At 30.7% G+C, this 14,143-nt stretch overlaps 3 protein-coding genes and 1 long non-coding RNA gene across 8 annotated transcripts; 2 read left to right on the forward strand and 2 right to left on the reverse strand.

The window, feature by feature from the left end:
- Nucleotides 1-1,647: 1,647 nt before the first annotated feature.
- On the forward strand, nt 1,648-7,829 carry LOC103575930 (C-1-tetrahydrofolate synthase, cytoplasmic). 2 transcript variants are annotated; one of them, XM_053741629.1, is made up of 10 exons: nt 1,648-1,760; nt 1,887-1,940; nt 2,128-2,463; nt 2,717-2,809; nt 4,270-4,411; nt 4,493-4,604; nt 4,674-5,543; nt 5,626-5,843; nt 6,029-6,931; nt 7,610-7,829. In XM_053741629.1, the coding sequence occupies exons 2-10, from the start codon at nt 1,897-1,899 to the stop codon at nt 7,697-7,699; spliced, it is 2,808 nt and encodes a 935-aa protein (XP_053597604.1). In that variant the 5' UTR covers nt 1,648-1,760; nt 1,887-1,896; the 3' UTR covers nt 7,700-7,829. The 2 variants fall into 2 exon arrangements, with proteins under 2 accessions (XP_053597604.1, XP_008554155.1); XM_008555933.3 differs by having other exon boundaries at nt 1,649-1,760; nt 1,875-1,940.
- An 88-nt stretch (nt 7,830-7,917) lies between these two features.
- LOC128668489 (probable methyltransferase-like protein 15 homolog) lies at nt 7,918-9,223 on the reverse strand. The gene has a single exon (XM_053741630.1). It carries the CDS (start codon nt 9,221-9,223, stop codon nt 8,132-8,134), a length of 1,092 nt encoding a protein of 363 aa, XP_053597605.1. The 3' UTR covers nt 7,918-8,131.
- LOC103575929 (ubiquinol-cytochrome-c reductase complex assembly factor 2) lies at nt 9,189-9,824 on the reverse strand. Its single transcript, XM_008555932.3, has 2 exons — nt 9,687-9,824; nt 9,189-9,501 (listed from the first exon to the last, which is right to left on the reverse strand). The coding sequence occupies exons 1-2, from the start codon at nt 9,755-9,757 to the stop codon at nt 9,189-9,191; spliced, it is 384 nt and encodes a 127-aa protein (XP_008554154.2). The 5' UTR covers nt 9,758-9,824.
- Nucleotides 9,825-12,322: 2,498 nt separating this feature from the next.
- Nucleotides 12,323-13,304, forward strand: LOC103575927 (uncharacterized). 4 transcript variants are annotated; one of them, XR_549333.2, is made up of 3 exons: nt 12,392-12,668; nt 12,844-12,982; nt 13,038-13,304. It is a non-coding gene; the product is annotated as an uncharacterized LOC103575927 (long non-coding RNA). The 4 variants fall into 4 exon arrangements; XR_008404166.1 differs by having other exon boundaries at nt 13,041-13,304; XR_549331.2 differs by having other exon boundaries at nt 12,323-12,668; nt 12,844-13,304.
- Nucleotides 13,305-14,143: the final 839 nt, after the last annotated feature.

Genomic DNA, 14,143 nt, shown 5'->3' on the forward strand with positions numbered 1-14,143 from the left:
ATCTTCTCGGATAAATTTTTAAGTAACTGACCTAGATTATGAACGCTTTTTTCTACCGTTCGTATTTAGCTATTGAATTAAATAAGCAAATCATGTTAAATTTATGTAAAAGAATGACATTTGTTATCATTTAAAATGCAAGATTAGTTTTAACCTCATAATGGTGCAGAGTTTATCGTTATTGTGATTTTATATTACTCAATCGTTTAAGCTGTGTACATAAATAAATAATAATTTTTATGACAGCATTTTGTTAATCGAAATAAGTAATTTGAAATTCGAACAACTGCTCAGTTATCATCAATTCTTTATTTTAAAATATCGTTATATGACTTCACGAATATTAAAAATTTCTAAGTAAGCATAAAAAATATTTTAAAAAATTAATTTTAATTTAAAAGAAGATAAAAATTTTCTTAAGACTGGAAAAAATTTCTTGTCAAAATTTTTTTTCCTACAAGATTTTCTTAATCTTATGAAAATTTTTGTCTGCATATCATAATGTAAAATATTTCTACACCACGAAATTTTTTTTTTTTTTCGAAATATAAAAAATGATATTTTTATATAATTTCAGTGCATAACTATTTTTTTTTTTACTGTTTTCGAAAACTTTTGTTTTTGTAAAAAAATAGTATGAAATCAATTTTATTTTTTTTCTTATCCACGGAAAAAAATGATGTTCAAAATTTTAATAATTTGTAGTTTATTTTCGACTTAAAATTAGTATATTCGATACTAATATCAAAGTAGGATCATTATATATATTACAAAATCGCTATTATTCATATTAAAATTTGATACACAGAAGAGCGAAATTTGTAATTTCATATATTAAAATTAATATGAAAAAGAATTGATAAATTGGTATCTAGTTATTACTATTCAAATAAACAGAAAAATTTTAAAAATGAGGAACCGAAAAATTAGTAAACGTACATATTAATATATAAAGATCTAGTATACGAATTTTTCATTTTATTATTTACCACTTATTCGATATATGTATATAATAAATTAATTTATAATAACGAATAAATAACATTTTATATTAATTATTAGTCAATGGAATAGAATTTATAAAATAAGAGTTAAAAATTTTCTGTATTTTTATGAGCAACAAAATCAGTATCTAGTATACTAATTTTTCATTTTATTATTTACGACTTATTCGATTTATGTATACTGTAAATTAATTTATAATGATGAATAAATGATATTTTAAGCTAAAAATTGATCAATGATATCGAATTTATAAAATAAAAGTTTGTTACTTTTTCAATTTCCGGCTGGAAAAATCAGTATCTAAGATAGCAATTCTTAATTTGAATCATTACTTTTTAATAGATTATGCCATAAATTAATTAACTTTTACTAATAAGTCCCGAAAATGTACTATTTTCAGTTACCCCCCCCCCTATATAAATTATAATTAATCAGTATAATTACTATCTCAATATCAATCGAATTTTATCTATATTAATAAAAAAAATTAGAATTACGCAAATTCAATACTGATATATTTATCATATTATATTATACTACGTCATAGATTTAATATGACCCTCTCCAGACACGCACACTCATACCCTCATATATTATATATATGTGCGCGCATGGATAAATTCCATGCGTGGAGATATTCTATATATCTATATAAATATAACCTCTGCGGAGATTAAACATGTGGGTATGCGTCGTCAAGTAAACCGGTCTTCACCAACTTGATTTCTTTATTCAACGCCTAACTCACGTGAAAAGTATATATACAATTTAAAATATAATAAATTTATACTCTTAGTTGCAACTTTTTTATATTTTTTAATTTTTAAATCTTGCGCCAATAAATAAAGTAACAACATATTAATTTTTAGATTTTTCAACAGAGGAATAACAATGGACGCACGTGGTATTGTACTCTCTGGCACAAATTTAGCAAAGTGAGTAAAAATATCAATTAACTTTTTATAATTGACAATATTTATGACATAGTATACATTTAGTTACTTATTTTTATAAAAAATAATTATTATTTCATAAATTATATTAATAAAAAATATGTGTGACCTTGAACTTTAATGAGTAATTAAATATAAGAGATATATATAAATTTCATATATTTTTCAGAGAAATTCGGGATTCATTAGCAAAAGATGTAGAGAAAATTAAGTCAAAACTACCCGACTTTTCACCAGGACTGGCGATTGTTCAAGTCGGAGGGCGGGAAGATTCAAATGTCTACATTCGGATGAAAATAAAAGCCGCTTCGGAAATAGGAATAAATGCTACTCATGTTAAGCTTCCTGACACTACGACCGAAATGGAACTGCTGAACAAACTTCGTAAATTAAATAATGATCCACAGACTCATGGTATTATTGTGCAAATGCCGCTTGACAGTATAAATAAAATAAATTCAGACTTGATCACTGATGCTGTTATACCGGAAAAAGATGTCGATGGGTAATAAATGATTATCAATATTTAAATTTTATATTGTGCAGTAAAAAATATTGTATTCGCGACCCTCGCTTGAGTTTTCTACATAAATTTTGTGTTAATTTTAAAGTAACACTTAGTAAATGTTTTTAGCTTCAATTTTTATAGTAGACAACACTCTACTGTCTGTTTTTAACTCATATATGCATTTTTTTTACTGTGTATTATAATTGGTAAATTAATTTCAAACCATTAATTATGATTTAAACGATTGTAGACTTAATACCATAAATGAAGGCAGAGTAGCTATTGGAAACATGTCTGGATTTTTGCCATGTACTCCAAATGGTTGCATCGAGCTTATAAAGAAGTAAGTGCACTATTTCAGTAACATTCTCTAGTAGCATTGTTTTAAAGAAGTTACTGGACGAATGTCCTTTAGAAAGTTTCTTATGGAAGATTTGAAGAAGATAGATTTCATAAGTATACTTACCAAAGATTTCATCAAATCTTGCTTAAGATTTTTCTTAAAGACTTACGGAAATTTGTAGAAATTCCCGTATGAAAATAACATATCGTCGCAATATATGTAAAAATATATGATAAATATCAGAAAATATATGTGGCCAATTTAACTATATTTTCTGATATATTTTTTTTACATTTAAAAATATAATATTCATCATATACGAGTCCGTATATGTTTAGCATATATAAAATATATATGTCAATCATATACAAAAAATATATTTTTATCATATATGAAAATATATATTCTTGTCATATACAAAAACTATATTTTTGTCATACATAAAAATATATATTTCTATCATATACGAAAAATATATTCTGATCATATATAAAAACATATATTTATATTGTGCATGGAAAAAAAAAGTTTCTTATTCGTATGACCAACTCCAATTAAATTAGATCTAAATTTTAATATACTTTTTAAAATGCAGATAAAATTCTCGAAATTAGTTAATTTGAAGCGAATATATAATATACCCATATACATATGTATACACCGAATAAAATATATGCTTAAATATAACAAAGAAAATATATGGTGCCATATATAATATAAATTATATGCTACTATATATTTTATTTCATATAAAAATTTTATATTTTTTGAATATAAAAGGAAATATATCAATACAATATATTATAAGGTATATGTAAATGTATATATGGCTCAATATAAAAAACATATAAGTTACATATATGGAATATATATATTTACTACTGTATATAGATTTATATTAAATCAGCGAAAATCTCTATATGATTTTTTATAATATACAATATAATATATCATATGTCTTTTTGTTGCAAACATATATGATTTTATATATTTTAACCATATATTGTTTTTTCATACGGGATCAGTCTACAGCAATTCGTAACCAATATACGCACTGTATAGTAATGTTCTGTCAGAGCTGCTGCAAAATTTCTTAAGATATCAGGTTTCTTCATCTCCGAGCCCAAGCGCAGTTTCTTAAGCAAACCCAGTGATCTTCATTTAAATTTAACGTGCTACAAATAGTATTATCACTTGATAAAATTATATCAAACATTAAGTGGGCGCCACTGAATTGACTAATGCTGAATAGACAACTTACGAAATAACAAAGAGAGCAGCCATGTCCTAGTATCTTAAGCAATTCTGCAGCATGCCTACTGACTTATTTAAGCTGTCATACGGAAGTATCTTGCCTCAGACTTGTCCAAGACAAGATACAGATTTACTTAAGGCTTCCTTATGAATGCTAGGGATATTACTAGGGATATTTAAAATAATAAATTGTGTTTTGTATTAAGGAGCGGAGTTCCCATTGCTGGAGCAAATGCTGTTGTTCTTGGCAGAAGTAAAATTGTCGGCACACCAGTAGCAGAATTATTAAAATGGAATAATGCCACCGTGACTGTTTGTCACTCTAAAACTAAAAATTTACCCCAAGTTGTGAGTATCATTCAAAACGACTCGATATTGCTACAAAATAAATTTTAATTCAAATAATAATTATAACTTTTCGGTATTTAGGTATCGCAGGCTGATATTCTTGTTGTGGGTATAGGTCAACCGGAAATGGTAAAAGGTTCTTGGATAAAACCCGGAGCGGTTGTGATCGATTGTGGAATCAATTCAATTCCAGGTAAATTTACTACTTTACCAAATTACGTAATTGTGTAATCTTTGAAATGATCAGAAAATTTATTTTTAGATGCGACTAAAAAATCTGGCCAACGACTTGTCGGAGATGTCGAGTACGAATCAGCAGCAAAAGTTGCCTCGTACATTACTCCAGTTCCAGGTGGTGTTGGTCCAATGACCGTTGCAATGTTGATGAAGAATACGGTAATTTCGGCAAAACGATCAGCAGAAAAACTTGTCAGTATTAAGTGGAACATTTGTCCATTGCCATTGAAGATCCAAAATCCAGTGCCAAGTGATATTGTAATTTCTAGAAGCCAAGAACCCAAACCAATCACCTTCTTAGCTGATGAAATAGGCATTACTCCTGATGAAATAAGTCCATATGGTTCCAAAAAAGCCAAAATAAGTCTCAATGTTTTGAATCGTCTGAAAAACCAGAAAGATGGAAAGTTAATTGTCGTTGCTGGTATCACTCCTACGCCATTTGGTGAAGGCAAAAGTACGACAACACTTGGACTGGTCCAAGCACTGACAGCTCATCGCAACAAAAACTCGATTGCAACTCTCAGACAACCCAGCATGGGTCCAACGTTTGGTGTCAAGGGTGGAGCTGCTGGTGGAGGCTACGCTCAAGTTATTCCTATGGAGGAATTTAATTTACATTTGACTGGAGACATTCATGCGGTATCGACTGCTCATAATCTTCTTGCTGCACAAATTGATGCTCGATATTTCCATGAATCTACACAGACGGACAAAGCTCTTTATAATAGACTTGTACCGGCTGTCAAAGGAGTCAGAACATTTTCGAAAATTCAATTAAGAAGACTTGAAAAACTCGGAATCAATAAGACAGATCCTAATTCATTAACTGATGAAGAAATATCGAAATTTTCTAGACTGAATATTGATCCAGAAAGAATTATTTGGCCTAGAGGTATCATTCGTCAAGAAATTATTTTTTTCTATGTAGTAAATTTTAAATTAATAGTAATATTTCAAAAAATATTTTGTTTTAGTTGTGGATTTAAATGACAGATTTTTACGTCAAATCACTATTGGTAAAAGTCCAACAGAAAAAGGTATAACTAGAGACACATCATTCCGAATATCTGTTGGGTCAGAAATCATGGCGATTCTTGCATTAGCGACTGATGTTGAGGATATGAAAAAAAGACTAGGTAATATTGTTGTAGCATTTTCAAAAACTGGAGAGCCATTAACTGCTGAAGATTTTGTAAGTCAACTTGAACTGTATCACAGTCGACTACCCATCATAAGTCTGATCTAGGAGGCATAAAGATGTGCTCTTGACAAATTTTCATTAATTTGGTAATTAATGAACGAAAAACAGGGCAGGCTTATGACGGGTATTCTGTAATTTATCAATAAATTAATAATTAAAACAAATTCATGTAATAGGGTATGACTGGAGCAATGGCCATTCTTTTGAAAGATGCGATAGAACCGAATTTGATGCAGAGTTTGGAAGGATCTCCGATTTTAGTACACACAGGACCATTTGCTAACATCGCACACGGGTGTTCTTCTATTATTGCTGATAAAATAGCATTGAAACTCGTTGGACCTGATGGTATCGTCGTAACTGAAGCTGGCTTTGGTTCAGACATCGGCATGGAAAAATTCTTCGACATCAAATGTCGTACTTCAAAGCACATTCCCAGTGCTGTTGTCTTGGTGACAACGGTCAGAGCTCTAAAAATGCATGGCGGTGGTCCGACTGTCACTCCTGGAGCGCCTCTGCAAAAAGAATACGTAGAAGAACATCTTGATCTAGTAGAAAAGGGCCTGTCGAATTTGTTCAAACACATAGAAAATGGAAACCAATTCGGTGTCCCGGTTATCGTTGCAATAAACGTTCATTCTACAGACACTCAAGCTGAATTACAGCTCGTCAAAGATGCAGCTCTTAAATACGGTGTCTGGCAAGCTGTCATTTGTACCCATTGGTCTAAAGGCGGTGAAGGCGCACTGGATCTAGCAGATGCTGTCATTCAGGCAGTTGAACAACCCAGTAAATTCAAATTCCTTTACGACTTGGACATGAGCATTGAAGAAAAAATAAAAACAATCGCCAGCAAGATGTATGGCGCTGGTGATGTAATTTTAGCTGATAAAGTCAAAGAAAAAATATCAAAATACAATGAATTAGGGTATAGTAAATTCCCACTGTGTATGGCAAAAACTTCTAATTCACTGACTGGTGATCCGACAATTAAAAATGCGCCTAGAGGATTCCCGTTGGAAATTACTGATATTTTTGTATCCACTGGTGCAGGTTTTATTGTACCTATGGTTGGAGAGGTATATTATTATTTACTCTATTGTTTTTTATTGAAAGTAGAAGTATGCGAATTTCTGATTGAAAACTACGATTGAATCCAATTGGAAAATCCTAATCGGATCCAATCGGAAATTTTAAAGTCCTCATCCATAAGCGAAATTCTATTTGAGGTCTGGTAACTCGAGAAATTTTTTTGCTTAATTCGAAAGTTTAATATATTGAGAATATACTGTGAAAATTTCAAACTAAAATTCGAAATAGGAACGCGTTTTCAAGAGCGTCTTATAGTTGCGCGCCGAAAATACTGAAACTTTAAACGCATCTCAGAACGTTTTTATGGTCAGCCCGGGTCCTAACCTTTTTTTTTATTCAACCTATTGGTCTGAAACTTAAATTGATTATTCTACACACTTGTAGTTCTCGTCAGTACTAGAATTTATTTTTTTCACCCCTAACTTTTCATTTTACAACCTTTTTATGCAAAAAAAAAAAGATCTTTTTTTCAAAGTCCACCATTAAGACTAATTAAGAATTTTTAATTTCAGATATCCTTAAAAAATTTTTTCTGTTACCTTGTAAACAAAAACATACTAAAAATGCAAAAATTTTCATTTGTTCCTTCTAATAATAAGGTCCTAAAAAAGCATGAAAAAGTGCGAGTTACTAGACTACCTTAAAAAAAATTTTTTTTTTTCTAGATTATGATGATGCCTGGTTTATCAACAAGACCAGCAATTTATGATATGGATTGGAACAGTGAGACAGATGAAATCGAAGGTCTATTCTGAAAATTAACTTGTTATGATTCTACTGCCTAATTATTGTTAAAGTTTATATTTTTTCACAATTCTCAATGTTATATAAAACAGTTTATAATAAAAATATACTAATAAAAAATGAATATTTTGAAATATCAAATAGTTTTGTTTATTACAATATCTACAATGAATTATTAACATAAATAAATAGTATATTGTGTAACGAGTGAAATAAAACGATTTCAGACCAGAGTTAGATTGACATCACCCACAGTCTGAAATCGTATTTTTTTCTGAGTTTCACACTATTTTTCATTAATACCTGAATCGGAACTTAAAGCTTCATTGTCAGCAATCTCCCCGAAGATCAGAAAGTTTTTCGCATTTTGAAATTGAACTCAAATTTGATTTTGACTGAATGTAGACTCAAACTTAAAGTTTCGATGCCGGTTTATAGAAAAGTTATTTAATCTTCGCTATGGCCCGGAACTTGGCGGATCTTGATCGAGGATTTTCATAAATCTCTTCTTCAGTAGGAATCAAAATATGTTTATGAAGCATTCGCCAGGGGGATTCAGTCATCGAAATGACCTCACCGTGAGAGAAAACTTTTCCATAATTTTGAAATTGTAACGGCAAACTATTAGCAGCATTTTCAGTTATGTTCCCCGCAAGATGACGTTTTACAACAGTGTCTTCGAGTGAATGAAAAGATATCGTAATAAGACGTCCACTATTTTTCAAATATTTCTCAGCAACTAATATTCCATAGTTTATTTCATTTAACTCATTATTAACGAATATCCGCAAAGCTTGAAATACTTTTGTCGCTGAATGGGCGTATCTTCCAAGTTTGTCGGTTCTAAAGTCGCTGTCAAGAACCGACTCTACAAGACGCGCAAGCTCCCAGGTTGTTTTCAAGTTTTTGAACATATATCGAGCTTCAATAATAGCACGGGATATTTTTCTATACTGTTTTTCTTCCCCATAATATTTTATAATCCGAGATAAGTCTATTTCCGTACATCTTTCTAAGACATCAGCAGCTGTCGGCTCATCCGGGCATCTGAATCCATCCATCCGCATGTCAAGGGGACCATTTTTTGACAAAGAAAACCCACGCTCAGCAACATCGAATTGCATTGAAGAACAGCCAAAGTCAAACAAAAAACCGTCGATGCTATTTGGCAAAACTTTGTGCTGTTTTAGCAATGATGGCAACTCGGAAAACCGTCCAAGTAAGGGTACGATTTGTCCAGGATATTTTTCTGCCATAGCCTTGGCATAATTATGCGCAACTGGGTCTCTATCTAATGCGAAGATTTTAATGTTCGGTGCAGACTCAATAATTCGTGTCGAATGACCACCAGCGCCAAATGTCATATCCACGTACGTGTCACCAGCAGAAGGATTTAAATATTTGATGACTTCGTTTACCATGACCGGTGTGTGAGGTCGAGTAGGTTCTTCTGATGGCTCGGGCGCCATTAGAGTAAAACATCTTACGCTATAGTGCAATCTATTTGTCAGCAACTTTTTTATCTGTATCCCCATTTTTCATCAGTTCGTCCTTTACTTTTTGAAAAATGTTACGGTTATGCGACTTGAGTTGCTGCAAAAATTCGGGACTTAGTACGTAATTACACTGGTCAGAATTTAAAGTAGTTGCTGAACTATTGAGCTTCCGAGGATATAAATTTGCGTAATGATTTGATGATATTCTTTGGAGGCTGGTGTAATAACGATCACACTGTTCTTTTTCAGCCTTAGTCTGTATTTTACCGGGAGTGAATCCTAATTTTATTTGTTCCCTAATATGGTGTCCCAAATCCCTATTGATGAAAATAACCTTCATTATAATGTCTTATTATTTTTTACCCTTCAATAGTCATGAAAATTTGTTTAAATGCATGTACCCAAGTGAGTATTGAAGGGTTAACTTTTATTTCAATATTAAAACGATTGAAAAAAATGAAATTTTTAAAATAAAGTTTAGATTAATATAAAAAATAATTACCTTCCAGGTTTTGATTTATCTAGAGGCCAAGTTTCCAGTAGTTTTATAAAATTTTTATAAGTGCCGGCCATAATATTTCATTTAACTGGTCAATAAAATTAGAGGTTATATCTTACAATTTATTTTTAAATGATCATAATATAAATTTACCATGTGAGCAAAAACTGGTTTTTGATCTGATCTTATATTTATAAAATAATACACTACACTAACACGTGGAAGTAAAATAATTTACTGACTGTTAACATCTGATTGATGCTAAGTTAAAAGTAAATTAACATCATTAAGTTAACAACAACAGGATGTCAACTTTGTAAAAAAAAGATTGAAATTGTCATCCATAAATTGATGACGAGTTGCCTTTTATACAGAAAGTTAATGACAATTTGGATGCATGGAAATGTGCTGCAAGCAGCTGTAGTGTAACAGATACGGAACTTTTTAATTATTTGCGCGGTAAATTTAAATATTTGAAAAATAAATTATTAAAAATTAGAGAAAAACTAAAAATCTGATGTTAGAATAAAAAATGGCGGCAGAGTATGATAGAAAAATATTTAAAAAATTAAAAAAAAACACATGAGTGTTTAAACAAACCTTGATGAGGAAATAATACGCAGAAGGGTGTCCTGATACACGTGGAGATTTAATTTAAATTGCTCCAAGTGCTGCAGCTAAAAAAAACGTCACTTAACTGCTATTTCCCACCAGACGATGCCAGATGATTTTATTCAGGAACTTGGAAGACATCAACATCGTAATTCGCAACACTCTACACTAGCACTGTACACTCAACACTTTACGACACCACATTTAAAATTTTACAAACTGCACATTTTAATTAACTGCAATACTGTGTTGCAATTTAAACGTAAAGAAGGATCTGGACTCTTGCCGTTGTCGACGATACTGACTGCCGCTATCGAACCATCAGTTGATACCCCTCCCTTTTATAAAATTTAAACGTCGAATACAGCGACGCGGGCGAATACTCAACTCCCCTGATAGCCAAGTTGGCGAGAAACTGACGAGAAACTTGCAGCCGCAACTGGAACCAAGTTGATCGCCAACAGTTGGTACCTCCAATAGTTGATGGACATTTTCTGAGAAAGTTGGTGGCAAAAGTTGTAAATCCAAAAAGTTGACGATCACTTTCTGAGAAAGTTGGTGGCAAAAGTTGCTTGCAAAAGTTGGTGATCATAAGTTGACGGTAAGTTTACTTTCAATTTCCTCAGAAACTTGCATTACAGTTGCGGCTCCATACTGCCGCCAACTTTCTGAGAAAGTTGGCGGTAACTTGTAGCCAAAAGTTGCAAAAGCTGAAGTTGTCGATAACTTGTCGTCAAGTTGGTCGGAAACTAATGAATGACCAACTTTTTCTCGATCAACTCGTGTTATCAGGGTCTACTAAAAATTTCTTTACTCAAGTACACAGACGACATTTATACTCAATGACAACTACATTCAATGACAACTGTACTTCATTATATATTTGTAATCATCACATCTATATATCTGATAACACGAGTTGATCGTGAAAAAGTTGGTCATTCATTAGTTTCCGATCAACTTGACGACAATTTATTGACAACTTCAACTTTTGCAACTTTTGGCTACAAGTTACCGCCGACTTTCTCAGAAAGTTGGCGCCAGTATGGAGCCGCAACTGGAATGCAATTTTCTGAGGAAATTGAAAAAAAACTTACCGTCAACTTATGATTGCCAACTTTTGCAAGCAACTTTTGCCACCAACTTTCTCAAAAAATGTCTATCAACTATTGGAGGTACCAACTGTTGGCGGTCAACTTGGTGTCCAGTTGCAGCTGCAAGTTTCTCGTCAGTTTCTCGCCAACTTGGCTATCAGGGTAAACGTCGAATACAGCGACGCGGGCAAATACTCAACTCTACTGTATCTTTACTCAATAATTCACAAATAAGAAAGATTGTCGATAATGAAGTAACACATAGATAAGACTATTCGGAAGGTCAAGAACAAAATGAAAAAAGTATTTGAATATTAAATAAAGGAAAATTAATTTCTTAAATAAAAATAAAATGTTTTCATCAATTTTTACTTTAATAACGGTTTAAAAAATATTTTACAGAGCGTTTTTGTTAAGCTTTTTATTTATTTATAATTAATTAGTCATTTATACTTTCTCATGATGTATTGGTCCGAAATCAATGAAAAACAATTATTAAAAGAAAAAAAAATTTAATAAATAAAATGTTATTCATTCAATGAAAAATTTATTCAACATCAAGTAGGTTGCCGTATACATTTATGGGGCTTCTTCGCTGCGTTCGTTGTAAAGTGCAGCATTAACGTTAACGCACACATACAGACATTCGGACATCATTCTAAAAATAGTCATAATATTTTCCTAGGACTTGAAAACGTCGAGATCTCACGAAATTTTAGAAAATCATAGAATTTCTTAGCGGAAAGTTAATAGAAAAATTACCACACATCGAATTTCTGTCAACTTTTTGTTTTAAATTGTTTCTAGCATTTTGAAAAAGAAATATTTAACAATCGGTTTTTACCGACGCCGACTACTATTTTGTTTTTTTGTGCACATCAACTAGACTAACACATGAAAAAAAAATCTTAATTTAGTATAAGCTTAGTGAAGGGGGACTGATAATAAAAACCCCCTGTGATTTGCGCGCGCATCAAGTTATTCTCAGTATACTGAAGCCTAGCACGATCGAACAAACTAAGTTCAGTCCCGAATTGACATCGATCTGAGTCAGTCGACAGTTAAACTATAAATTTATAATTAACATAATAATATTTTTTTATTAAATTTACTTACAACTTTTACTTTAAATAATTTAATGATTATTTATTTATAATTGAAAGTCTTTAGATTTTATAATTTGCGTTATTAATTAATACAATAATGAAATTGAACATAATAATTACTAGTGCTAATAAAACTTCAAGGGATTTGATCGAAATAATAAATAAAAAAAATTGTAAGTAATTTGTTTTAAATTTAAAAAAAAAAATAATTTGACTTCCACTTAAAATAATATTTTCTCTGGGTCTTTTAATCTAAACAAATCAAGTTAGTAAATTAATAAAATTAAAATAAAATAAATATTACGATAAATCTCCTTGAGGTTTTTTAAAAGTAGATAATTTAAATAGCTTACAATCAGTTTGCCACTTGTATATCTGTCAAAGGAAAAAGTGGCAACGCTGGAGTTTAATTGTCAGTAAGAAGAGATTTAATGAATCATTGAGTTCACTGCGGCGTTGTCGGATCTCGGATCTACGTTTGTCTCAGGTACGATGTATAGTTTAAAATGATGCTGAAAAATAGTTATGACTGATTATGTTAGCAGGTATAAGAACGCCAGAGCTTCTGGCCACACAGAAGCCCCAACCTTTTCGGTGTCTTAAAGAAAAGTAAAAAAATTATTTATATAATTATTTTACTAATTTTCAGACTAACGTCACAGGATTAAAGGCGTAAAGATTAGTTTGAAAAAAAAAGTACTTGATGTTTTTTTTTATAGATGTAATACAGAGTTACGACCGGAAACTATTTGTATTTTTATAAAATTTAAAATTAATTATTAAAGAATAAAAGATATTAATAAAATTTATACGTTTTTGTAGTAGTGAATAATTTGTAAGTGATATGACTTCTAAGAGCAACCATCTTTTCAATTTTCTATTTGAATTGTATATTTGAGAAACCCCATAAGTCATGCTTTATCAAAATTGGGTTTTTTGCATTTTTGGGTTCTTTGGATGTCCCCCCATAGAAATTAATAAGAATATTCATCAAATCAGTGTTTAAAAAAAAATTAACAGGGTGACAGAAATGTCATTTTATTGAGAAACCCCATGAGTCAACAACGTATGGGGTTTTTCAAATGAACATGTTCAGTTTTAGAGTCATAGAAATAAATTTTTCGTTTTTATTCAAAATTCGCGCTTTTTTGGAAAAAAAAAAAAATAATATATGACTAATCAAAATACTTGAATTAATTATTATTTTTTGTAATTTCTGAGTTTCACAGTTTAAATGCATATTATGTACTTCATTTTATCATTCTGATAAATTATTTGAGTAGAAAAAATAAAAAACAATGATTTTATAAGTTTTTCTTTCGTTCGGTCGAAAAACCCCATAAGTGAATCAACTTTAAGTAATTTCAATTAAAAATTTGAATTTTTCTTGTTCAAATATTTTTTTCAAAGACGCAAACATTATTTTCTTCAATTATTTATTTACTACTTCACTGGCAAGTTTTTCCAGAAAAACGTTTTTTGTGCTTCCTGAAAAATTTTGTTTTCTTGACTAATGGGGTTTCTCAAATAAATGATTCATTCCGTTTCTATGTTTAATTCATCAATACGATCTTTTATAAATTTACAAAATTCATATATCCTATGCAGTTAATGGAAATTACCAAACTTAAAAAAAATTTATGTTTTC

Source organism: Microplitis demolitor, chromosome 8 (assembly GCF_026212275.2).
Source record: "Microplitis demolitor isolate Queensland-Clemson2020A chromosome 8, iyMicDemo2.1a, whole genome shotgun sequence".
NCBI lineage: Eukaryota > Metazoa > Arthropoda > Insecta > Hymenoptera > Braconidae > Microplitis > Microplitis demolitor.

Coding starts and splice junctions, on each gene's coding strand:
- LOC128668489 (XM_053741630.1), bottom strand. CDS start 9,223: ATGGGGATACAGATAAAAAAGTTGCTGACAAATAGATTGCACTATAGC.
- LOC103575929 (XM_008555932.3), bottom strand. CDS start 9,757: ATGGCCGGCACTTATAAAAATTTTATAAAACTACTGGAAACTTGGCCT. Junction 9,502..9,686: donor GATAAATCAAAACCTGGAAG/GTAATTATTTTT, acceptor TTTCATCAATAG/GGATTTGGGACACCATATTA.
- LOC103575930 (XM_053741629.1), top strand. CDS start 1,897: ATGGACGCACGTGGTATTGTACTCTCTGGCACAAATTTAGCAAA. Junction 1,941..2,127: donor TCTGGCACAAATTTAGCAAA/GTGAGTAAAAAT, acceptor TATATTTTTCAG/AGAAATTCGGGATTCATTAG. Junction 4,605..4,673: donor TGGAATCAATTCAATTCCAG/GTAAATTTACTA, acceptor ATTTATTTTTAG/ATGCGACTAAAAAATCTGGC.